Genomic DNA, 24,614 nt, shown 5'->3' with positions numbered 1-24,614 from the left:
AAAAGCTGCAGCCAATCGAATGCTGGTCCCAGATTTTAAGAGGGCTAACTTTACAAAAATGGCTGAAGATTTGCCACAAGTTGACTGGGCAATGCTACTAGATAGGCAATCAAGTACCAAGGACAAATGGGTTCTATTAAAAACCATTCACAAACAGAATGAAGCCATGTATGTCCCAAAAGAAGGGCACATTGTAAAACAAAACCATTATGGTTATAACGAGGAATGTAGAGGGGCAAATTTGATTGACAGAAGATATTCTACACACACAAGGCATTTAACTCACAGGAGAACAGGGAAAAGTATCACACGTAATTAAAGGAGACAAAAACAGCCGTAAAATTAGCCAAGAGGTCTCTGGAAAAGAAGATGGTGCATAATTGTTGCAGGACTAGCAAAAGCTTTTTCAGCTGTCAGAAGTCAGAAGACCATTAAGCACCATATAGGGCCACTAAAGGATACTGCAGGGCAGATTCAAACTAATTCGCAGGTTATGGCAGAGTTGCTAAATGACTATTTTTGCATCAATCTATACTCCTGTAGATGCTGCTTATGTTCCAGATGAGGGGTGCTCAGTATTGAATAACATTATTAAAATAGATAGTAATGTCATCTTGGATAGATTAGGGAAGCTCAAAATTGTTAAGGCTCCAGGTCCTGATAATATCCATCCAAGGGTGATTAAAGAGATGGGACAGCTGCTCCATGAGCCTCTTACCCACCTCTTCAATAGAGTCAGGGATAGTCCCCTTAGACTGGAAGCTAACTCACGTAGTTCCTATTTTCAAAAATGTGGACAGATATCAGAGCCGGGAAACTACAGGTCAATCAGCCCGACATCCATTATTGGGATGTTGCTTGAAGGGATCGTAAGAGATGTCCCTTATGATCACTGGGAAAGGAAAGGAACCATTAGAAATTCACAACACAGCTTCTAGAAAAAAAAGTCGTACTTAATAAATTTGATGAGTTTTTGAGGAAGTCACTAGGGTAGTGGATGAGGGAAGGCCTTTGATAAAGGTACCTCACACTAGGTTACTTCAGAAGATAGAATCTTGTATCAGTAAAAATTTGAAATGCTGGATTAGGAATTGGCTCCAATCCCGCATCAAAAGGTTGTAGTTAATGGATGTGGTAGCGAGAAAACGGGGAAGTAAGCCTGACATCGGTAGTGGAGAAAATGCTAGAGTCCATTATAAAAGATGTAATAGCAGAGCACTTGGAAAACAGTGACAGGATCGGACAAAGTCAACATGGATTTACAAAAGGTAAATCGTGCTTGACTAATCTACTGGAATTTTTTGAGGATGTAACTGGTAGAAAAGATAAGGGAGAACCAGTGGATGTGGTGTATTTGGAATTTCAGAAGGCTTTCGATAAGGTCCCGCATAAGAGATTAGCGTGTAAAGTTAAAGCACATGGGATTGGGGGCAAGGTACTGACTTGGATATAGAGAACTGGCTGGCAGACAGGAAGCAAAGAGTTGGAATAAAACGGGTCTTTTTCCGAGTGGCAAGCAGTGACTAGTGGGGTACCGCAGGGATCGGTGCTAGGACCCCAGCTATTCACAATATATATTAATGATCTAGACGAGGGAGCTAGATGTAATATCTCCAAGTTTGCAGACGACACAAAGCTGGGTGGGCGTGTGTGCTGTGAGGAGGATGCCGAGAAACTCCAGTATGATTTGGACAGGTTGGGTGATTGGGCAGATGTATGGCAGGGGGATGGGATACAGAGTGGAGCTATAGTAGGGGGTGATTTACAGCCAAATACGGAGGAAAAAACAAGTCAGCTGGGAAAGCAGAGCAAATATGTGAAGGCAAAAGGGAATATGGCAAGGCTGGAAGGCATTTATTTTAATGCAAGGAGTCTTGCAAATAAGGTGGATGAACTGAAGTTGTTGAAGAACACATGGGAGTACGATATTGTTGCTATCACGGAGACATGGTTGAGGGAGGGTCAGGACTGGCAGCTCAATATTCCGGGGTATAGAATCTTTAGGCGAGACAGAGGGGGGTGTAAAAGGGGAGGGGGTGTTGCAATATTAATTAAGGAGTCAATTACTGCTGTAAGGAGAGATGATATATTAGCAGGTTCCTCTAATGAGGCCATATGGGTAGAACTTAAAAACAAAAAGGGGGCAAGCACTTTGCTGGGAGTGTACTATAGGCCCCAAACAGTCAGGGGGAGATAGAGGAACAGATATGTAGGCAAATCTCAGAGAAGTGCGAAAATAATAGGGTAATAATAGTGGGAAATTTCAACTTCCCCAATATTAATTGGGATAGTCAGAGTGTGAAAGGCTTAGAGGGTGCAAAATTCTTAAAGTGCATCCAGGAGAGCTTTTTGAGCCAACATGTAGAAAGTCCTACAAGAGAGGGGGCGGTACTGGACCTAATTCTGGGGAATGTAGCCGGGCAAGTGGTGGAAGTATCAGTAGGAGAGCATTTTGGCGACAGTGACCATAATTCGGTGAGATTTAAGGTGGTCATGGAAAAAGGCAAAGACGGCCCGGAAATAAGGGTTCTAAATTGGGGGAAGGCCGATTTTAATATGATAAGGCAGGATCTGGCCAAAGTGGACTGGGAGCAGCTACTTATAGGAAAATCCACATCAAAGCAGTGGGAGACTTTCAGAAGGGAAAGAGAGTACAACGCCAACATGTTCCTGTAAAGGTCATGGGTGGGACCAACAAGCAAAGGGAACCTTGGATGACAAGGGATATACAAAAATGCATTAGGAAAAAAAGGGGGGCTTTTGGCAGTTACAAAAGACTAAAGACGGAGGAAGCCCTAGGGGAGTATAAAAAGTGCAGGGGCATACTTAAAGAAATTAGGAGGGCGAGGAGGGGCCATGAAATAACACTGGCGAGCAAAATAAAAGGAAAATCCTAAGATGTTTTATAAGTATATTAAGGGAAAGGGTAGGGCCCATTAGGGACCAAAGTGGCAATCTGTGTGTAGAGCCAGATGATGTAGGCGGGGTTTTAAATGCATTTTTTGCATCTGTGTTCACTATGGAGAAAGACGATGTAGACATAGAAATCGGGCAAGGGGACTGTGATATACTTGAACATATTAGCATCGAGAGGGAGGAGGTACTAGCGGTTTTAGCAGGCCAAAAAGTGGATAAATCCCCAGGCCCGGACAAGATGTATCCCAGGCTGCTGTGTGAGGCAAAGGAGGAGATTGCAGGGGCTCTGACACAAATTTTCAGAACCTCTCTGGCCACAGGGGATGTACCAGAGGACTGGAGAACAGCTAATGTAGTACCATTATTCAAGAAGGGTAGCAGGGAATTACAGGCCAGTGAGCCTAACATCTGTGGTAGGGAAATTATTGGAAAAAATTCTGAGGGACAAAATTAGTCTCCACTTGGAGAGGCAAGGATTAATCGGGGATAGTCAGCATGGCTTTGTCAAGGGTAAATCATGTCTGACCAATCTGATTGAATTTTTCGAGGGGGTGACTAGGTGTGTGGATGAAGGAAATGCTGTGGATGTGGTATACATGGACTTCAGTAAGGCTTTTGACAAAGTCCCGCATAGGAGACTGGTCAAGAAGGTAAGAGCCCATGGGATCCAGGGTGCCTTGGCACGTTGGATCCTAAACTGGCTGAGTGGCAGGAGGCAGAGGGTGATGGTCGAAGGTTGCTTTTGTGACTGGAAGCCTGTGTCCAGTGGGTTACCTCAGGGATCGGTGCTGGGTCCCTTGCTGTTTGTGATCTACATAAATGATTTGGAGGAGAATGTAAAAGGTATGATCAGTAAGTTCGCAGATAACACGAAAATTGGTGGGGTGGTAAATTGCGAGGAGGAATGCCTCAGGCTACAGGATGATATAAACGGGTTGGTCAGATGGGCGGAAAAGTGGCAAATGGAATTTAACCCTGAAAAGTGCGAGGTGATGCATTTTGGACGGACAAATAAGGCAAGGGAATACACAATGAGTGGTAGGACCCTAGGAAGTACAGAGGGTCAGAGGGACCTTGGTGTACATGTACATAGATCCCTGAAGGCAGCGGAACAGGTAGATAAGGTGGTTAAAAAGGCATATGGGATACTTGCCTTCATTAGCCGAGGCATAGAATATAAGAGCAGGGAGGTTATGATGGAGCTGTACAAAATGCTGGTAAGGCCACAGCTGGAGTACTGTGTGCAGTTCTGGTCGCCTCACTATAGGAAGGATGTGATTGCTTTGGAGAGGGTGCAGAGAAGATTCACCAGGATGTTACCTGGGATGGAGCGCATCAGCTATGAAGAAAGACTGAACAGGCTGGGGTTGTTTTCCTTGGAGCAAAGAAGGCTGAGGGGGGACCTGATTGAGGTGTACAAAATGATGAGGGGCATAGATAGGGTAGATAAAGAGGAACTTTTCCCCTTAGTAGGGGGGTCAATAACAAGGGGGCATAGATTCAAGGTAAGGGGCAGGAGGTTTAGAGGGGATTTGAGGAGGAACTTTTTCACCCAGAGGGTGGTTGGAGTCTGGAACTCACTGCCTGAAAGGGTGGTAGAGGCAGGAACCCTCACAACATTCAAGAAGCATTTGGATGAGCACTTGAAATGCCATCGCATACAAGGCTATGGACCAAATGCTGGAAAATGGGATTAGATTGGACAGGGCTTGATGGACGGCGCAGACACGATGGGCCGAAGGGCCTCTTTCTGTGCTGTATAACTCTATGAGATGCAGTATAATGTGGATAAATGCGAGGTTATCCACTTTGATGGCAAAAACAGGAAGGCAGATTATTATCTGAATGGCAATAGATTGGGAGAAGGGGAAGTGCAACGAGACCTGGGTGTCCTTGTGCACCAGTCGCTGAAGGTAAGCATGCAGGTGCAGCAGGCGGTTAAGAGGGCAAATGGTATGTTGGCCTACGTAGCGAGAGGATTAGAGTACAGGAACAAGGATGTCTTGCTGCAGTTGTACAGGGCCTTGGTGAGACCACACCTGGAGTATTGTGTGCAGTTTTGATCGCCTTATCTGAGGAAGGATGTTCTTGCCATGGAAGGAGTGCAGCGAAGATTCACCAGACTGATACCTGGGATGGCAGGAATGACGTATGAGGAGAGATTGGGTCAATTGGGCTTATACTCGCTGGAGTTTAGAAGAATGAAAGGGGATCTCATTGAAACTTATAAAATTCTAACAGGACTGGACAGACTAGATGCAGGAAGGATGTTCCCGATGGCAGGGGAGTCCAGTACCAGGGGGTCACAGTCTAAGGGGTAAGCCATTTAGGACAGAGATGAGGAGGAATTTCGTCACCCAGAGAGTGGTGAACCTGTGGAATGCTCTACCACAGAAGGCAGTTGAGGCCAATTCTATATTCAAGGAGTTAGATATATTTCTTAAGGCTAAAGGGATCAAGGGATATGGGGAGAAGGCAGAGACAGGGTACTGAGTTTGGATGATCAGCCATGAGCTCATTGAATGGCAGAGCAGTCTCGAGGGGACGAATGGCCTACTCCTGCTCCTATCTTCTATGTTTCTATGATCTATCCTCAGCCTGCTACTCTTCATGATCTTTATTAATGACCTGGACAGTGGTGTTGGGAGTATGGTAATTAAGTTTGCAGATGACCCTAAAATCTGTGTACGGGTAAGATGGTAGAAGAATGCAATCAAATCCGAAAAGATTTAGGGGAGTGAGCCACACAATGCCAAAATGGTGTTTAATTTAGATAAATATATAGTGTCATGCATGTTGTTAGGGCCAACACAGAATACACCTTCCATTTGCAGGGAACAATACTGAAAAAGGTTGAGAGAGAAAAAGATCTTGGTGTTATTGTGCGCAGATCACTAAAGGTTCATGACTGATGTAGAGAAACTGTAGCTAAAGCTAGCAGGGTATTGGGTTGTATTAATAGAATTATTCAGTATGAATGAAAAAGGACACCATTTTGACACTATACAGGCCGCTGATCATACGAATCTGGAGTCCTGTTTTGAAAAGAAGTGCTTAGCCATGTTAGTCCGGGGCAGACCAGCTGGTCTTTTCCTGCAGCTGTACCAAAACATGTTTCCCTCCAGGCTGTACCCAGCAGGAGCAGTGTCAAGAGGCTTTGCTTCATTAAGGGGGCAATGCAGGAGTGCTTCAACATGCTGCACATGGACCTCTGCTCCACCTTCAAGCTGTGACCACCCTCCCTGTGGTACTGAAAGAAATAATAGCCATTAATTTTTTTTTAACCTACTTCAGGATCATTCCAACAGGGCATCCTTGAAGTGGCATGTTTATTTACTAGAGCTAGAAAACTCATGAATCTTCCTCCACATTGCTGCACTATGAGTCCCAATCATGGGTGAATCTCCATCAGGCATTCGCCCTTGCTCATGCAAAATAGTTGACCTTGGAAAATATATCGGGATCAGATGTGCACATGCGGGGTGGGCAGAATGGCTCAACTGCTGAAGTTCCGTCAATGTACTGGCCTAATTGAGAGCCTAGTCAAGCAAGTCTGTAGATTTGGCCTGATCCTGCCAAGGGTATCAGTTGATTCATGGATCATATAACAATTACCCTACAGTACCAAAATATATACTTAACCCAGAATCTGCAGAAGAAATATCTATAGGTTCCATATTGAAGGGAAGTAGCAGATATCCACAATGGCAGTGGAAGCTGCTTCCTCAGTCACACCAGATACCTCCAAGGTAGTCTGTCTAGCCAAGTCTTTGAATTGTGTGGAGCATGCTCACATGTTGGGCTACAAATAGGGTACATTGGTTCACCATAGGGAGGTAGGGAAAAAGCCATTCAACTCCACACCATTCTTGTGCACGCCTAGCTCTAGCTCAAAAGCAGTATTAGCAGGGAATAGTTGTGCAGGAATAGTTCCAATAGATGTGTAGAGCAGAACAACCCAAAAAAAAGCTGCTTTAAAAAAAAAATGATTAAATATAACTAACAAGATTGATTCACTCAGAGGGTCCAAGGTGGTTCAGAGTAGATACTCCAACATGCAATACCATGGAGGGCTAGAGTTTTCACTTGTGATTTTCTTATTTCAGTGAATTTCTGATTTTGGTTACATTTTTTGGAAGAGTACAAAGCAGAGGCTCAGTGATTTGAGAGAGAGCGAAAGAGAGAGCATGCAAGAGAGAGAGAGAGAGAGAGAGAGAAAATAAATAGGTAAAATTAATTGTAGGCAATTTTTCCAAATTTATTAGCAATTGTCTAAAGAGTTGCATTGGCACAGGAACAGGTAGAAGTAAAGTGTATTTGTTATACAATTTTAACTGTGCTGCAAATGTTCAATCTTCCAAATCTATTAGTGAAATCCAGACTTACATTTGCTTGTTCAGTTGGGAATGCCCCAATCCCCACTCTCGTGGTATAGGCTTTGACAACACCATACACTGCTCCAATGTTCGATGGAGGAATACCCAGCCCTGTGCAAACACTTCCAGCTGTGCAGTTTGATGAAGTCACAAATGGATACGTTCCTTTAAGTTGAAAAAATAAATTGCAGTTACTGGAAAAATCTCTCAATCAGGCTTAATAAATCATTGAATTTCCAGGATGTTGATCTAAAAATTAAGAATAAAAAAGGCCCACGTTACATATTCATACCGTCAAAAGTTTTCTTTTGTTCAAATCAGCAATACACAATTGCACGTTTGACTTTAATGAGCCACTAAACACCCTCTGATATAAGTTAATGAAGAAAGGTTCAAGCGCAGACAGGATACAGGTCTTCGAAGTAAGCATTGGACTAAAGGACACAAGCACAACATTCACAAGCCTCGAGCAAGATTAGAGGAGTCTTTTCCCCACAGGACAATGGATTTGTGGAAAAACTTCCAGAGAATGTAGTTGACTCAGGGTCAAATGGCACCCTTGGAAAGGAGCTACATCCATCTCTCTTGAGAAATGAAATTGATGGTAATAGACGTATTTATCACTGCTTGATTTTTTCTGAAGGAGTGTTTGGGGGAGGAAATTAGTGCTCCATAAGGTCCATCAACAGATGGTGTGAGAAAGAAGTCCGTGATGGAGTAATCATACATGGACTCTATGTTGTAGACTTGATGGGCTGAATGCCTTTTTTGCTCTGTGTTTTCTTATGTGATAGGCTGCCACCTAGTGGTAAAACTCCATGCCAAGGAGAGGCTTATTGTATAAATTGCTCAACATTGCTACCTTCAAGCTTGCAAGACATGTATGCACAACACATGTATGCACAACAGGGACATCAGTTGACTATAAAGTTTAAAACATAAAAAAAATAAAAAGCAGTGGTCTTTGAGGGGTTAGAAGAGTTAGAGGCCCTTTCAACAGCAGAATGTTTCTTCCTTATGTTGTTAGGAACACACTGCAGCTGGGAAATCCTTATACTGCTATATAAATTTTGAATTGTTTTGGGGACTAAAAACATCACATAAATCTGGAAGATTCTTCACTACACAACCCTGTTTCAGTATCTGCTTGTTTTAGCTACACAGCAGGTCTGACCATCTTAACAAGGAACTAGTCTGCATTGTAAAAAGCCCAACAGGTACTACGTCCCATTGAACTCCAGCAACAATTAACGTCATTAAATATATCCGTGTGCTACGAATATCTGGTTGATTCCTTGTGCTATCTTTTTCCACACAATAGGGCCTGGATTTTCCTGCTCCTGACAGGAAACTGGGCTGGGCTCATTAACTTTTGGCAGAACCTCCATCACCAAGATGGATGTCTTCTGATGCTAGTCTGGAAGATACAGCAGTGCTGCAGTGGGACACAGATGTTTCTGGTCTTACTGAAATGACCAAGTTAATGAGCAGCAAAGGGGAATCACATGTTCTGGAAAAATATATTTTGAACCAAATATCGAATTAATCTTAACTCATTAGTATTGCATTAACATGAAGGAAAGGAAATAAAAGGTTTGATAATAGGAACATGCTTCAAAATACTGCATCTAAATTGAAGTTGCTTGTATTTCTTAATCTGAATTTTGTAGCGTTATTGATCAAATTTCAGATTCAGTTTTTGAATGTGGTGCGTGCACAATTATTTAATTGGTAAAATGCATGGTTTCAAAAACGTACCAAAATCTATGTCGAGTAATGCTGCATTGGCACCTTCCACAAGAATTTTTTTTGCTGGACCATGAAGAGCCTCGTACATAAAGTAAACACCATCTCGTACCATTGGCCTTATACGTTCAGCATATTCCTAATGACGAGAGTTCAAATATTACAGCATGCTTTTGTTAAAGAACACAGATAAATTGGAAATATAAGCTACTCTAATTAAGAGCAAGCTTCAATTAACAGCAAGTTTGCCATACCACCAGAAACTCTCCTATTCATTTCTATATTACTGAATTATCATTAAGTGTCATTTGTTTCTCTTCTCTTCTAAATAAAAAGTATTTTTCTAACTTCAGGAATCTGTTCGGTGAACATCTATGGGACCAAATTTTGCATTGAAAAGGTCTCAAACATGCAGAGTAAAAATGGATTCAAACAGTGGTGACAACATTTTAGTGTGAATGTGTCCCCAAGCAGGAGGTGACAATCCACCGCTGACCTATATTGTAGGTCTCCTGACAGCAGGGAATACCAATTTGATGAGTTGAAGCAGGTTATCTGAAGTAGCTGATAGACATACTACCTACCTAGTAGGGTCTTCCTCATTCTTTGAATTATATATTTCCTCCACACACCACAGGAGTATAGCCTAGCTTGATAAGTTAGCACCATTTAAGTAAATAAATGTCTTCATTAATGGGCCAGAATTTACTGTAAAAGTAACAGTGAGGCTAATGGCGCTCACCATTATTTACGTGCAAACTGGACAGCAACTTCAGGCAAGTGCAAATGCGCAATTAAACACGAAAATCTGGAAGTTGCTGTCTGAGAAGCTCCGTTCCTCCATGGAAACAGCATCTCCTTGTCTGGCTCCCCTTTCAAATGTATTGAACAGTGGGAATTTCCTGTACGGACATCATAGGTACAGACTACACTCGCCACAGAAAGTTAGGGCTTGTCCATTTCAGTCTATGTACCCTTTTAATGGCGTGATAAATCTTAAATTACTGTCAAACAACCACTCTGGCACTGAAAATTAACTTTTACAAATGTGGAGTCTCATTCCTTCACATTTTAATTGTTGTTGGAGATTTTTAAAACATTCAATTTTTATTGTACTTTTTCTGTCTCTTTTTTCTCTCTCATAATCCAATCTTTCTTTCCTTCTCTTTATTTCACTTTCTGTACCTGATTTGACATTGAATTCATTATTCTAGCTTACACTTCTTGGTTCACACTCTGCACTGCTCATTAACAATACTTCAATCTGATCAGTTAAGGAGACACACAGTTGCTTGCCCTGTTCATACTGGTCCCAGCACCAAGCTGTTTGAATCTCTCACTTCCAGTGCAAAAGTTCACAGAAATGGGTAAGGGCAATTTGAACGAATGGCAGGTGTCGTTCGTTCACTGGCTACAGTAAATTCTGGCCCGATATTAGATAGGTGATGCCGCATGCGGTCTACTACTCCCACATCATATAAAACCCAGTGCCTCTCCCATTGTGTCAGTACACTTCAGTCAGAAGTTGAACTCAAATTAATCAGTGACTTCACACTAATCCCACCCCCCCACATCCAGGTGGACTAATGAGATGGCTGGGCTAGATAGTGGTGTGTGGCGAATGCACATCATTTAAAGAATGATGACCCTACTTTGAACCCCTATGCTGCACCCATCTGTATTTGAAAATGCAAGTCATTATCATGGTCCTGGTGATCCAGGAAATCAAGGGCAGAGACCCAGGGAAATGAGACTGAAGATCACTCATGCCTCATTAGCCTTCCATTAGAATGTTTCCACCCATTACAGGCAAAAGCACTCTGCCCTTCTGGGGAAACCCCTGGAAATACATACAAGTGCAAAGGAGATGGAAACCCAGCACAAGGGGTCTCCACCCCTTTTCTCTCTCTTGTACATCAGGAACTAGGCATTCTCAGGGGGCAAAGCAGATGGAAATTGGCTCCATGAAGGAAGTGTACTTACTGGACTATTAATCCAGAGAACATCAGTTCAAATCCCATCATGGCAGTTTGCAAATTTGAATTCAGTTTTTAAAAATCTACAAATAAAAAGCTGCTTTCAGTAAAAGTGATTTTGACATTGTTGGATTGTCAGTAAAAACCCAACTAGTTCACTAATATCCTTTAGGCTCAAAAATCTGGCATTTTTTCCCCGTCTGGCCTAGATGTGACTCCAATTCCAAACCAATGTGGTTGACTCTTAACTGCCCTCTGAAGTGGCCTAGCAAGCCACTTCGTTGTATCACCACTACAAAGAATCGGACTGCAGTGGTTCAAGAAGGCCCACTACGACCTTCTCAGGGCAACTAAGGATTGCCAGTGGCGACCACAGCCCAAGATTGAATTGAAAAAAGTATTTCCTTTGAATATGTAATTAATTAGTGTGCTACACAAAGGTTACACTGAATCTCTATGGACACTCAATCTACTATATTTTATATCTTCTGTATTTCTTAAGGCTAAGGGGATCAAGGGAAACAGGGAGAAAGCAGGGACAGGGTACTGAATTTGGATGATCAGCCATGATCGCATTGAATGGCGGAGCAGGCTCGAAGGGCCGAATGGCCTACTCCTGCTCCTATCTTCTATGTTTCTACTTTAGAGTTACATATTGATTAATTGGCAAATGTCTCTTCAGACCTTTGTGATCGTGGTCCATAGAGCTATGACCACAATAAATCCAAAACAAAAACTGCTTGCTATGGTCTATCATCAGGGACAGAGTGACTGAGCATTTGAACAAGTATGAGTTGATCAGAAATCAGTATGGGTTTGCACAGGGTAGTTCATGTCTGACTAATCTAGTTGAGGAGGTCACTAACATGGTGGACAGAGGAGTGTCTATGGATGTTGTCAATATGGACTTCCAGAAGGTATTTTAAGGGTGCCCACAACCCATATGATGTTGGAGAACCACCCACACCAACCAAACGTGAGTATACCACTAGATAGCAACCCAGTATTCAGAGCTGGAGCTCCGGTCTTCACTCATCAGGACTGTCTGGAGTGAGATTTGAACCCTGCACCTTCAGAGAATGCTACTAGTAAACCAAAGGCTCGCTCTCACATCGTGGTAAATAACTCCTGTTCACCAAAGTAAACTTCTCAGCTTTCAATTAAAAGAAAATATTTCTTCTATATTTTGCATTTATTTTCCAGTTCTCTAGGGCCTCTTGTGGAATAGCAAAACAAATAATCTATTCTTAGGCTTCTGCCTTTCTTCCTTGAACCATCCACTGGGAGGTATTCAAAGGCAGCCAGAGGTTGGCTTTCACAGAGATTCTTCTACTCCAGAATGGGATCCTGAACTCACTATGCACACCCATATTTAATGATCTGTAGGACCTGGAATTATACTGTTTAATTTTGAGGGTATGTATCTTCATATGTTATGTTACCCTCTCGCTGCTAGTTTCTCACCTTTTTTACATCCCTTCCAGGTCACTATAAAATTTTACAGAAATGAATAGGAAGTATGATAGATTATTATTTAAGCACAGTTACACTTTATCGAAAGATTTTACTGAATCATTGCAAAAGTAGGTGAACTAATATCAAGGGTAAATGCTTTGTTACATTAAGTAAGTTTACCATGCAATGACCTAATAGAGATATATTCTCACATGCAATTTTGAGTAACATGACAGTAAATATGTTGACTTAAGATATGTCCTTCATCGTTTTACCTTTAATTTTCTAAGTTGTTCTTCAATGTCTATTTTCAGACTAGGGAACATGGACTGATACTGTTGAGCCAGAATTTTAAATCTGTTAAGGATTCAAGAATCATATAAAAAGTCTTTATTAGTTTCACTTTTATTCTATTGATGGGATTTGTTTCTAATCAAATAAAGAACCATCGGAGTTTACAGCACAGAAGGCGGCCATTTGGCCCATTGTGTTTTTGCTGGCTCTTTCCCAGAACAATCTAAAACTAATCCCACTGCCCCACCCTTTCCCCACAGCCCTGCATCATATTCTGCTTCAAATATTTATCTAATTTTCCCTTAAAGGGTGCAATGGTCTCTGCCTCAACCATTCCCTGTAGCAAAGCAGGCAGTGACTAGTGGGGTACCGCAAGGATTGGTCCTAGGACCCCAGCTGTTCACAATATATATTAATGATCTGGACGAGGGAATTGGATATAATATCTCCAAATTTGCAGACGACACAAAGCTGGGTGGGAGGGTATGCTGCGAGGAGGATGTCATGAAACTCCAGTATGATTTGGACAGGTTAGGTGATTGGGCAGAAACATGGCAAATGCACTATAATGTGGATAAATGTGAGGTTATCCACTTTGGTGGCAAAAACAGGAAGGCACATTATTATTTGAATGGCAATAGATTGGGAGAAGGGGAAGTGCAAAGAGACCTGGGTGTTCTTGTGCACCAGTCGCTGAAGGTAAGCATGCAGGTGCAGCAGGCGGTTAAGAAGGCAAATGGTATGTTGGCCTTCGTAGCAAGAGGGTTCGAGTACAGGAACAAGGATGTCTTGCTACAGTTGTACAGGGCCTTGGTGAGACCGCACCTTGAGTATTGTGTGCAGTTTTGGTCGCCTTATCTGAGGAAGGACGTTCTTGCCATGGAAGTGCAGCGAAGATTCACCAGGCTAATACCTGGGATGGCAGGAATGATGTATGAGGAGAGATTGTGTCGATTGGGCTTATACTCACTGGAGTTTAGAAGATTGAGAGGGGATCTCATCGAAACCTATAAAATTCTGTCAGGCCTAGACAGACTAGATGCTGGAAGGAAGTTCCCGATGGTCAGGGAGTCCAGAACCAGGGGTCATAGTCTAAGGATAAGGGGTAGGACATTTAGGACTGAAATGAGGAGGAATTTCTTCACCCAGAGAGTGGTGAACCTGTGGAATTCTCTGCCACAGAGGGCGGTGGAGGCCAGTTCATTAAATATATTCAAGAAGGAGTTAGATATATTTCTTAAGGCTAAAGGGATCAAGGGATATGGGGAGAAGGCAGGGACAGGGTACTGAATTTGAATGATCAGCCATGATCTCATTGAATGGCGGAGCAGGCTCAAAGGGCCGAATGGCCTACTCCTGCTCCTATCTTCTATGTTTCTATTCCATGCTCCAACAACCCTAGGTAAAGACATTTCTCCCAACCTTTCTTTTCACTTTCTTAATGACAATTTTAAATTGATGATCCCTCGTCACTAACTGTTCAACCAGAGCAAATAGTTTTCCCAAATTCACTATAAAAATCCTTCAAAATTTTAGATAGCTTTATTACATTTTTATTTAGCCTCCACTACTCCAGTGGAAAGTCCCTGTAGCTCAAGTGTCTCCTCATAACTATAGCTTCCCATCCCTGGCATCATCCTGGTGAATCTATGCTGTGTGCTCTCTATGGCTTTAATATTCTTTCTATAATGGGATGACCACAGTTCTCTAACTGCACACAATTCTCTAACTGTGGCCTAACCAATGTTTAGTATAAATTTATTACTTCTTTACTCTATGCCCCTAATTATAAAACCCAAAATGCTGTAGGCATATTTTATTGCTGCGCACACTAACTATATGGAAATTATGTATTGAACCCCTAGGTCTCTTAATTCATCCACACCCTTCACCATCTTTCCATGGAGTATATGCTTCCATTCCTAATTTTTCCTCCCAAAATGTATAACTTGACACATCCATATTAATTTTCACCTGCTTGCCCATTCTGCTAACCTGCCCATGTCTCCCGGAAGTCTTTTAGAATCTACCTCGCTAGTCCAAATCATCTATCTCTATATCTATATACACACCAATAACAAAAGTGGGCACAGCCTGACTCCAAGGATACAGCACTGCCAACATTTATCCACTCTATCAACATCTATTTACGCCAACTCCTTGCTTCTGGTCAGTCAACCATTCCTTCATCATCACGGAATCAATGTCCTGAAATTCTCTACCCAACACCATTATGGAAGCAACATCACAGCAATAATAATTGCAGGAGTTGAAGGAGAAGGCCCACCACCACTTCCTCACAGCAACTAGGGATGAGCAAGAAATGCAGCCTTGCCAGTATTGTTTACATCTGGAGAACAAATTTTAAAAACTGTGTATGGCATTTCAGAAGGCATACGATAAGGTGTCTCACCAGAGGCATGTTAGAAAAATTCAAGCATATGGTATAAAATGAAACGTAGCAGCACGGATAGAAAGATGGCCGAGAAACTGGCACAGACTTGCATGAACCTTCTGCAGTAATCACACACCTGCTGGACAATCATTGAGTGATAGCCCTTCCTGTTGACAAAAGCTGCTGGTTCATTTGCTGGTACTTTGATGGCTACAGGAGCACATTCTATAAGGCCCTGGACATGATGAAAACTAACCACTGTTGCAAATCCCAGAGATTTCCCATTGTGAGCGTTAACACCCATGGGAAAGCTGATGTATTGATTGGCCCTGGCAATAAGGTCACTGGTGATCTGCTTGATGCAGTTGTGCACTGCAGACTAACAGCAAAGAAGGAGCCTGAGCCAAAAAAGATAAGGGCGGTGGTGACTTTGACAGTCACTGGCAAAGCATGGCCACCTGGGCCAGCAGGTAGAAGGTCCTGTTGGAGAAGGCTGCATAGATCAGCGACAGCCTGCCTGGTGAAGCGCTGCTCAGAGTTATCCCTAAAACTGACTCTTGGGCTATAGGCCCTGTGCTGTCTCTCCCTCTAACTTAACCTCACTGTATGTATTTAACTTACTTATATATGTATAACCTACCTGTTGGGGCCGTTGCCCCTTTAACTTACCTTTTAGGGCCATTGCCCCTTTAAGACGCGCCTTAGCGTGCTGACGTCACGTCACGTACAACGTAGCGTGCTGACGTCACGGCACGTACGACGTGACGTGCGTGAGGCGGCTGCCGGCCCGACTCGGCCTTCCAGAAAGGCTGCCGGCACAGCCCGGCCTAGCGTCTTCGGCCGCATCTACCAGCCGCCGGGAGTGACGCGATCTTCCGCTCCCGCGGCAAGCATCGGCTCAGCCTGGCCTCCAGCTCCCGCTCCCGACTTCGGCCTCCACGGCCAGAAACGCGACCACGCGCATCACGTGACGCCCCAAGCGCGGACAACGCTACCGAGCGTGATGAGGTCATCACGCTCCCCACAGGACTGCTACGTAGTCCTCGTGGAGTCCTCGCTGGGACACAGACCTACACCACGGTGCTCCTACAGCAGCACAGGCTCCGGGCAGTTGTATTGTCCCCATGCTTGAGTCTTGGAAATTGTTTGTCTGTAAGTATTTTAGAATGCTATGGATGATTAATGTGCACTGTATGTTGTAGAAAATGTTTAGTTGTAACTTTTCTCTGTCTAGCTGATTAACTAGTAGCTGTATTTTCATACACTATGTACAGGGCTAATTTAAAGAGAATGCCTCCCAGTTTACTAAATGTACTGTGTTGCTCAGGCGTACCTAAATCTGTGTATACATATCAGTTATGCGCCTGTATACTAATGTGTGCTTCCATTTCTGTGTTGTATTTCAGTTTTACAATTAGAATCGTTCAGTAAAGCGTTACAAGAAAAGTCAAGCCTTGTGATTTTATTGGAAGATATCGAGTTGTTCGCTATCTGTCTAGCTCTGCATAGAAGCGCGTTGCGAGGGCAGAACAGTAAAAAGACAGCAGCACAGCGGGCTCAAGCACAGGAAGATACCACTCAGCTACCATGAGTCTACGCTCAGGAAAACAATATACTCTAGAGGAAGTCGACCAGCCAATCGAGAAGAATGAGCCTCTCCCAGCAAACGAGGCCAAGTCACAGTCCTCTAAAGCAGCCTCTAGAACATCTCGGCGGTCCAGCAGACCGTCGTCACCGACAGCTCTCCCAGCAAACGACGCCAAGTCACAGTTCTCTAAAGTATCCTCTAGGTCATCTCGGCGGTCCAGCAGACCGTCGTCATCGACAGCTTCTACAGCCGCCAAAGCACGTGCCAAGGCAAAGGCCACCCAAGCGCAATTGTCCTTCGCTGAAAAAGCTGACCTCATGAAGCAGAGAGCCGACCTCGACGCTAGTGTGATGAAGCAGAGAGCTGACCTCGAAGCTAGTGCGATGAAGCAGAGAGCTGACCTCGAAGCTAGTACGATGAAGCAGAAAGCCGACCTTGTAAAGCAGAGAGCTGATATCGCTGCCATTCTCCACATTCTCCAAAGCCAGAGAGCTGCCGCTGCCGCTAAAGCCGAAGCCGCAGCTTATGAAGAAGATGAGGAGAGCGAACGCGGGGAGCCCAGCCAGGAAACATATGACCTGGAACAGCCCCTCAGTCCAGTGCAACGTACAAATGAGTATGTCCAACAACACTCCAAAGTGTTCCCAAAGGAAACATTCAGGTATCTCGACGTAGAACTAGCTACTCACCCCAGCAACAAACGGCCCGTTTTCGGAGACACTGAGCTCAAAAGAGAAGAAACGAGTAAGACTCACCTGCAGAGACCTCCACAACACTCGGCCAATCCAGCTAAGCAGTCCTCGCCCGAGCCGCAAGGCGCACAAGACTTCGCCAGGTACCTTACTCGCCGAGAATTGTTAAGTTCAGGCCTCCTAGAATTCGATGACCGTCCTGAAAATTATTGGTCATGGAGAGCATCCTTCCTGAGTACCACCAAGGACTTGAATCTGTCAGCCAGAGAAGAACTAGACTTGATGACAAAGTGGCTCGGAGCCGAGTCGTCAAGGCAGGCGAAGAGAATTCGCTCAGCGCACGTCCTCAATCCCACAGCAGGCCTCCACCTGGTTTGGCAACGTCTCAACGACTGTTATGGGACACCAGAAGTCATCGAACACGCACTGCTCAAGAAGCTTGAGGACTTCCCGAAGCTAACCAACAAGGATAATGTCGAGCTCAGAGAACTGGGCGACATTCTCCTCGAACTGGAGTGTGCCAAGGGAGAAGGTTACCTGACCGGCCTCTCGTATTTGGATACGGCTCGCGGGGTAAACCCAATAGTGGAAAAGCTCCCCCACAATCTTCAAGAGAAATGGATAGCTAAGGGATCCAAGTACAAGGAGGAAAATGGAGTGGCATTTCCCCCCTTCTCTCTCTTCTCCAGGTTTGTCCAACAACAGGCAAGGGTGAGGAATGATCCAAGTTTCGCTTTCTCCACCTCCAGCAGTTACGCTCCTTCGAGAACAGAGAAACCCACAAAGGACAGCAACAAAGCCTCTGTGAGTGTGCACAAAACAGAGGTTCCAGCCGAACCCTCAGTCAACCAATCCAGTTCTGCTGGGAATGAAGTGGATGACCCAGATCGTCAGTGTCCTATACACAAGAAGCCCCACCCACTCAAAAAGTGTCGAAGCTTTAGAGACAAGCCCATTGATGAGCGCACGTCATACCTGAAAGAGAACCGCATCTGCTTCAGGTGTTGTGGGTCGACTACGCACATGGCAAAAGACTGCAAGGCGACAATCAAGTGCCTTGAGTGCAACAGCGAAAAACACATAGCAGCCCTGCATCCAGGTCCTCCTCCGTCAACCACCGAGAGCGCCGCGGTTGACAAAGAGGATAGCGGGGAGCAAAGCGAAAGCACATCTTCAGTCACCTCCAAGTGTACAGAGGTTTGCGGAAATGCAAGCAGCCCACGCTCATGCTCCAAAATCTGCTTGGTTAAAGCATATCCTGCAGGGAGAAAGGAGAAGGCAATCAAAATGTATGCAGTGCTCGACGAGCAAAGCAACAAGTCCCTAGCGAAGACGGAATTCTTCAATCTCTTCGACGTCAAGGCCAGCACCGCTCCGTACACGCTAAAAACCTGTGCAGGGACAACAGATACTACGGGTAGGAGAGTCGGGAACTTCATGATCGAGTCCATGGATGGGAAACTACAGCTTCCCCTCCCCACCTTGATTGAGTGCGACATGATGCCAGAGGACAGGACGGAAATCCCCTCCCCAGAGGTTGCACGCCATCAGCCCCACCTACAGCCAATTGCCAATAAGATTCCAGCTGTGGACCCGGACGCTCCAATCCTCCTACTCTTGGGAAGAGACATCTTAAGGGTGCACAAGGTACGTGAGCACATCAACGGGCCCCACGATGCTCCCTATGCGCAGCGGCTTGACTTGGGATGGGTCCTCGTGGGTGGAGTTTGCCTGGGAACAGTCCACAAACCAGCGGATGTCAGCGTCTATAAAGCAAACGTGTCGTGCAACGGTCGCACATCCTGTCTCAGCCCATGCCCAAACAGGATCCAGGCAAAGGAGGACTACGACGACATGACGCAGCATCATAGGTCAACCTCCTCTGCCTGTGAGGAAGAGGCAGGCCCCACTGTGAGCACAGATGGCCTAGGATGCTCAGTGCTTGAAAGGTCCAAGGACGATAGACACAGCTGGGCGGCACCCCTGCCGTTTCGCCCTCCTGGACGCCGTCTTCCGAGTAGCGGGGAGCAGGCTGCGGGGCGCCTCTGCTCGCTCAGGAGAACCCTGGTGCCGGGGTCCACCGACCCAGACACGCCTGCAGTCCCCACCCCAGCGATGCTCCTGACTCAAAAGATGAGTGCTATTTCAGCTCCCTCTGGAAACTTCGACATGGCCGAGCTGCACGGGAAGCAGTGGAAGCAAGTACAGTGTCGTGCAGACACTTCTTGGAAGAGATGGGGAGGAGAGTATTCGCCCACCCTACAGAGCCGTAGGAAATGGACAGAAGACAAGCCGAATGTCAAAGTGAGAGATGTCGTCTTGCTGAAAGACAGCCAAGCACACAAACGAACGGTCAGTGGGACTAGCCGTCAAAACTCTGCCGAGCAGGGACAAGAGGGTCCACAAGGTGGAGGTGAAGACCGTCAAGGAAGAGACTGTCAAGGTGTTTCCGAGGCCAGTCTCAGAGATCGTAGTCCTCCTTTCCGAAGAAATCTAGAGAACGGACTCTGAGCGTGTGGCAGCCAAAGGACGTTTTCTCCAGGTTATTTTGTATCTGTAGTGGTACAAATGGAATTGTACCAAGCGGGGAGTGTGCTGTCTCTCCCTCTAACTTAACCTCACTATGTATTTAACTTACTTATATATGTATAACCTACCTGTTGGGGCCGTTGCCCCTTTAACTTACCTTTTAGGGCCATTGCCCCTTTAAGACGCGCCTTAGCGTGCTGACGTCACGTCACGTACAACGTAGCGTGCTGACGTCACGGCACGTACGACGTGACGTGCGTGAGGCGGCTGCCGGCCCGACTCGGCCTTCCAGAAAGGCTGCCGGCACAGCCCGGCCTAGCGTCTTCGGCCGCATCTACCAGCCGCCGGGAGTGACGCGATCTTCCGCTCCCGCGGCAAGCATCGGCTCAGCCTGGCCTCCAGCTCCCGCTCCCGACTTCGGCCTCCACGGCCAGAAACGCGACCACGCGCATCACGTGACGCCCCAAGCGCGGACAACGCTACCGAGCGTGATGAGGTCATCACGCTCCCCACAGGACTGCTACGTAGTCCTCGTGGAGTCCTCGCTGGGACACAGACCTACACCACGGTGCTCCTACAGCAGCACAGGCTCCGGGCAGTTGTATTGTCCCCATGCTTGAGTCTTGGAAATTGTTTGTCTGTAAGTATTTTAGAATGCTATGGATGATTAATGTGCACTGTATGTTGTAGAAAATGTTTAGTTGTAACTTTTCTCTGTCTAGCTGATTAACTAGTAGCTGTATTTTCATACACTATGTACAGGGCTAATTTAAAGAGAATGCCTCCCAGTTTACTAAATGTACTGTGTTGCTCAGGCGTACCTAAATCTGTGTATACATATCAGTTATGCGCCTGTATACTAATGTGTGCTTCCATTTCTGTGTTGTATTTCAGTTTTACAATTAGAATCGTTCAGTAAAGCGTTACAAGAAAAGTCAAGCCTTGTGATTTTATTGGAAGATATCGAGTTGTTCGCTATCTGTCTAGCTCTGCATAGAAGCGCGTTGCGAGGGCAGAACAGGCCCCGTGGGCTTGTTAAGGACTTCCACACCCTCACTTGCTGTCTTCTAATCTGCTTGTCCTGGCTGTTGCTGCTTCTCCTCTTGGTCCAACTGTTCCTCCATCCAAAGCAATGAACACAAAAATGGCACCCATGATAAGCTGAGAGAGCTTAATCATAAGACAATAAAGACAGACGCAATCTCCAAGCTCAAAAATCCATTGGAATTCCACTAACCATGATACAACACAGATCCCTATAATCCAAGTGCCTGCAGCTGAGTGCCCCTTTAAACACTGCTTCCTGACAATCAGTGCCTGAAGCCATCCAGTGATGTTTGGCTTCAGGCATTGACTGTTTGGCTGCTGGGTGGGGCTTCTGTCCCGCCTGGTTAAAATAGTGCTAGTGTCCTAACTAAATTATAGGACTGCAATTGGTATGGATTCAGGAGGCATCTGTCTGCTTCCGGTGGCCACCTCAGCCACATAAATTATGTTCGGAGTTTAAATTGCAGCCAGTGAGATTATTGTGGGGACGGTGCGGCAAGTCCAATCAATCCAGTTAAATGGCCACTGCCCCGCTAGAGTGGATTAAATTCTACCCTTTTAGTTTCAATGATGATAAAAAGATAGGTTTGAAGTTCATTTGTATTTGATAATACTTTACATTATGTGCGGTTACGTCATTATGAACCAAATGGTTCCCATATCTGACAAGTGTAGACCTTTTTAAAAAAAAAAAATTTCACATGTAGTAAATCACTTTCAGACAACTTGCAAAACAAAAACGTTTAGCAGACCTGAAAATGCTGTGAGAATCTGGGACTAAGAGATTTTTTATTTTCTATATATTAATTTTCCCCTCAAAATATTTTTCTCCTGCTTTCCCCATATCCAGCAACACTTGGTAACCAAACACTTGGATATGGCAGGCAACCTGGTTCCGGGCCTGTATTCATGTAAGAAAGTGCACAAGAGTGGCTTAGGTTTATTCAACTGTTACTTGGTGTCTCCTCCAACTTGGTCAACACATTACAGGCATAAAGTCAACATCCGTACCATGCTGAATTGTTACCTAGGTTATTCCATTTAATTCAGATGCTTACACATAGTTTCTGTATTGTTACCTGGAACTAAAGTCACTGAAGTCAGCCAAAAGGTCACAGACTCGGAGACCAGTTCGTGCTGCTTTTGAAGAGTATGTTGGTCCTATCCCTTTCTTTGTAGTGCCAATACTACAAAAACAAGATACACTTCTTTAATGTAATGTGTAAGAAAGAAGCCCGCTCTTTACTTCCTCACTTTAAACAAAAGTACAGCAATAGTTATCGTCCCATGTCATTTTAAAAATAGCTCGGCAAAGGAAAGTTGTACAAGAAAACTCTCAAAGATAAACAAACACAGATTTATCTATCGGTACACAGATCATTAAAATGTCATGAACAGGTACAGAAAATATTCAAAAAGCCTAATGGAATGCTGGCCTTTATGTCTAGAGATCTAGAGTACAAGGGGGTAGAAGTTATGCTGCAGCTATACAAAGGCCTGGTTAGACCACACCTGGAGTACTGAGAACAGTTCTGGGCACCACACCTTACGAAGGATATATTGGTCTTGGAGGGAGTGCAGCGTAGGTTTACCAGAATGATACCCGGATTTCAAGGGTTAAGTTACAAGGGGAGATTACACAAATTAGGGTTGTATTCCCTAGAATTTAGATGGTTAAGGGGTGATCTGATCGAAGTTTTCAGGATATTAAGGGGAACAGATAGGGTAGATAGAGAGAAACTATTTCTGCTGGTTGGGGATTCTAGGACTAGGGGAGCATAGTCTAAAAATTAGAGCCAGACCTTTCAGGAGTGAAATTAGGAAACACTTCTACACACAAAAGGGTGGTAGAAGTTTGCAACTCTTCCACAAAAGGCAATTGAGGCTAGATCGATCGTTAATTTTAAATCTGAGATTGGTAGCTTTTTGTTAACCAAAGGTATTAAAGGATATGGGCCAAAGGCAGGTATATGGAGTAAATCGCAGATCAGCCATGATATTACTGAATAGTGGAACAGGTTCGAAGGTCTGAATGGCCTGCTCCTGTTCCTATGTTCCCATTGGCTCTCAAGTTAATATTAATTGGATACCTCACTGGAAGCTATTCTGTAATGTGATCCAGTTCCCTTGCTGCCAAAGCTGCTCCATTTGCACTGTATTTATCTTATGTATGTACAGTTAATTTAAGGATATATTTTCAACTTTGCTAGTCAGGACATAGATCTTTCCTGAAGTCAGGAGAAAGCCTGTACAGACCAGTATTGCTGAAAGCACATTGCTGATTGCTGGCCTTTACAGATGGGCTGAGAAGTCAGTCTGCCTACATCAGGTCTAAAACTGTAATGTATGTACCTTTAAGGGGGGGAACTACTTTCTGCAGCTCATGTATACTGTAGTACCGGCAGTGACCACACCTGTATATAACACTGAGTAGTAATTGTGGTAAACCACTGTTATACCTGCCTGTGTGGGTGTTTGTATTCCACTGTGTACATGTCTGTACATGCCTCGGCTGACTCCTCCCACGAGTCCAGGTATAAAGGTGACTGCTCCACAGTCCCTCTGTATTCTGGACTGGTCGACCACTCGAGGCACACCTTCATTCTCTTGTTAATAAAAGCCTGTTAGTTACTCGCTTAACCTCAGTCTTTTGAGTAATTAATAGCGCATCAATTTTATTAACAAGATTTTTTTATAATGGAGAAGATCCTCACACCAGCATGCCTGGACTTAGACCATCGGGAGGCGGACGCATCCACCAAGTTTGCTCACTGGCTTAGGTGCTTTGAAAGATTCCTGATCGCCTCCGCTGCAACGGTCAAATCGGATGAGGACAAACTGGATGTCCTGACCTCCAAAGTGAACCACCGAGCGTACTCGGTCATCCAGGACGCGACCTTGTACACGGCTGCTCTCAAGCTCCTCAAGGACCAGTACACGCGCCCAGTGAACGAGGTGTACGCCAGGCACCTCCTGGGGAGTCGTAAACAACAACCTGGGGAATCGACCGAGGAATACCTTCAGGCACTGTCTGTGCTTGGCCGGGCCTGTGGTTGTAAGGATGTAAAGGCCGCCGTGTACACAGAGGAACTTATCCGGGACGCTTTTGTAGCGGGCCACAGGTCCAATTACACCCGACAGCGACTGTTGGAGCAGAGTGACCTTGACTTCAACAAGGCCTCTGAACTCGCACTATCATTGGACGCAGCCTACCGGGGCATGGATGCCTACTCCTCTGCACCATGGACGCCGCGGGGAACGACAGCCTGGGACACGGTAGGACCGTCTCATAGCGCCGTGCCACCCCAGCCACATCCCAGCAACGGCCCAACTACCGCAGCAGTGTCCCAAGGCCAGAAATGCTACTTCTGTGGCCAGGCCAAACACCCCAGAGCACGCTGCCCGGCGAAAAGTGCGATCTGCTCGGGCTGCGGGAAGAAGGGACACTACGCCAGCGTCTGCAGGGCCAAAGCCACCCCGAACCCCAGCAGCGCCGCGTGTGGGCCGTGCGGGCCGCCATCTTGGGCCTCCCCAGCCATGTGCGAACCACCGGAACAGCAGCCATTTTGGACGCCTCCAGCCACATGGGGATCATGGACG

General features: G+C 45.2%; 1 protein-coding gene across 2 annotated transcripts in view; it reads right to left on the bottom strand.

The window, feature by feature from the left end:
* adss1 (adenylosuccinate synthase 1) overlaps positions 1 to 24,614 on the bottom strand; it is a 79,193-nt gene that overhangs the window by 13,671 nt on the left and 40,908 nt on the right. The window contains exons 6-9 of one of the 2 annotated variants that reach the window (XM_086003106.1): positions 22,094 to 22,201; positions 12,745 to 12,826; positions 9,051 to 9,177; positions 7,303 to 7,457 (exon numbers count right to left, since the gene is read on the bottom strand). In XM_086003106.1, the coding sequence (XP_085859232.1) occupies positions 7,303 to 7,457; positions 9,051 to 9,177; positions 12,745 to 12,826; positions 22,094 to 22,201 (472 nt within the window). The remainder of the gene's footprint in view (positions 1 to 7,302; positions 7,458 to 9,050; positions 9,178 to 12,744; positions 12,827 to 22,093; positions 22,202 to 24,614) is intronic. The other variant, XM_086003107.1, reaches the window with a different exon arrangement.

The sequence above is a fragment of the Somniosus microcephalus genome, chromosome 12, assembly GCF_052327205.1.
Source record: "Somniosus microcephalus isolate GS21.2 chromosome 12, FLI_Smic_1.0, whole genome shotgun sequence".
NCBI classification, from domain to species: Eukaryota; Metazoa; Chordata; class Chondrichthyes; order Squaliformes; family Somniosidae; genus Somniosus; species Somniosus microcephalus.
This window is presented reverse-complemented; position numbering and strand designations above follow the sequence as displayed.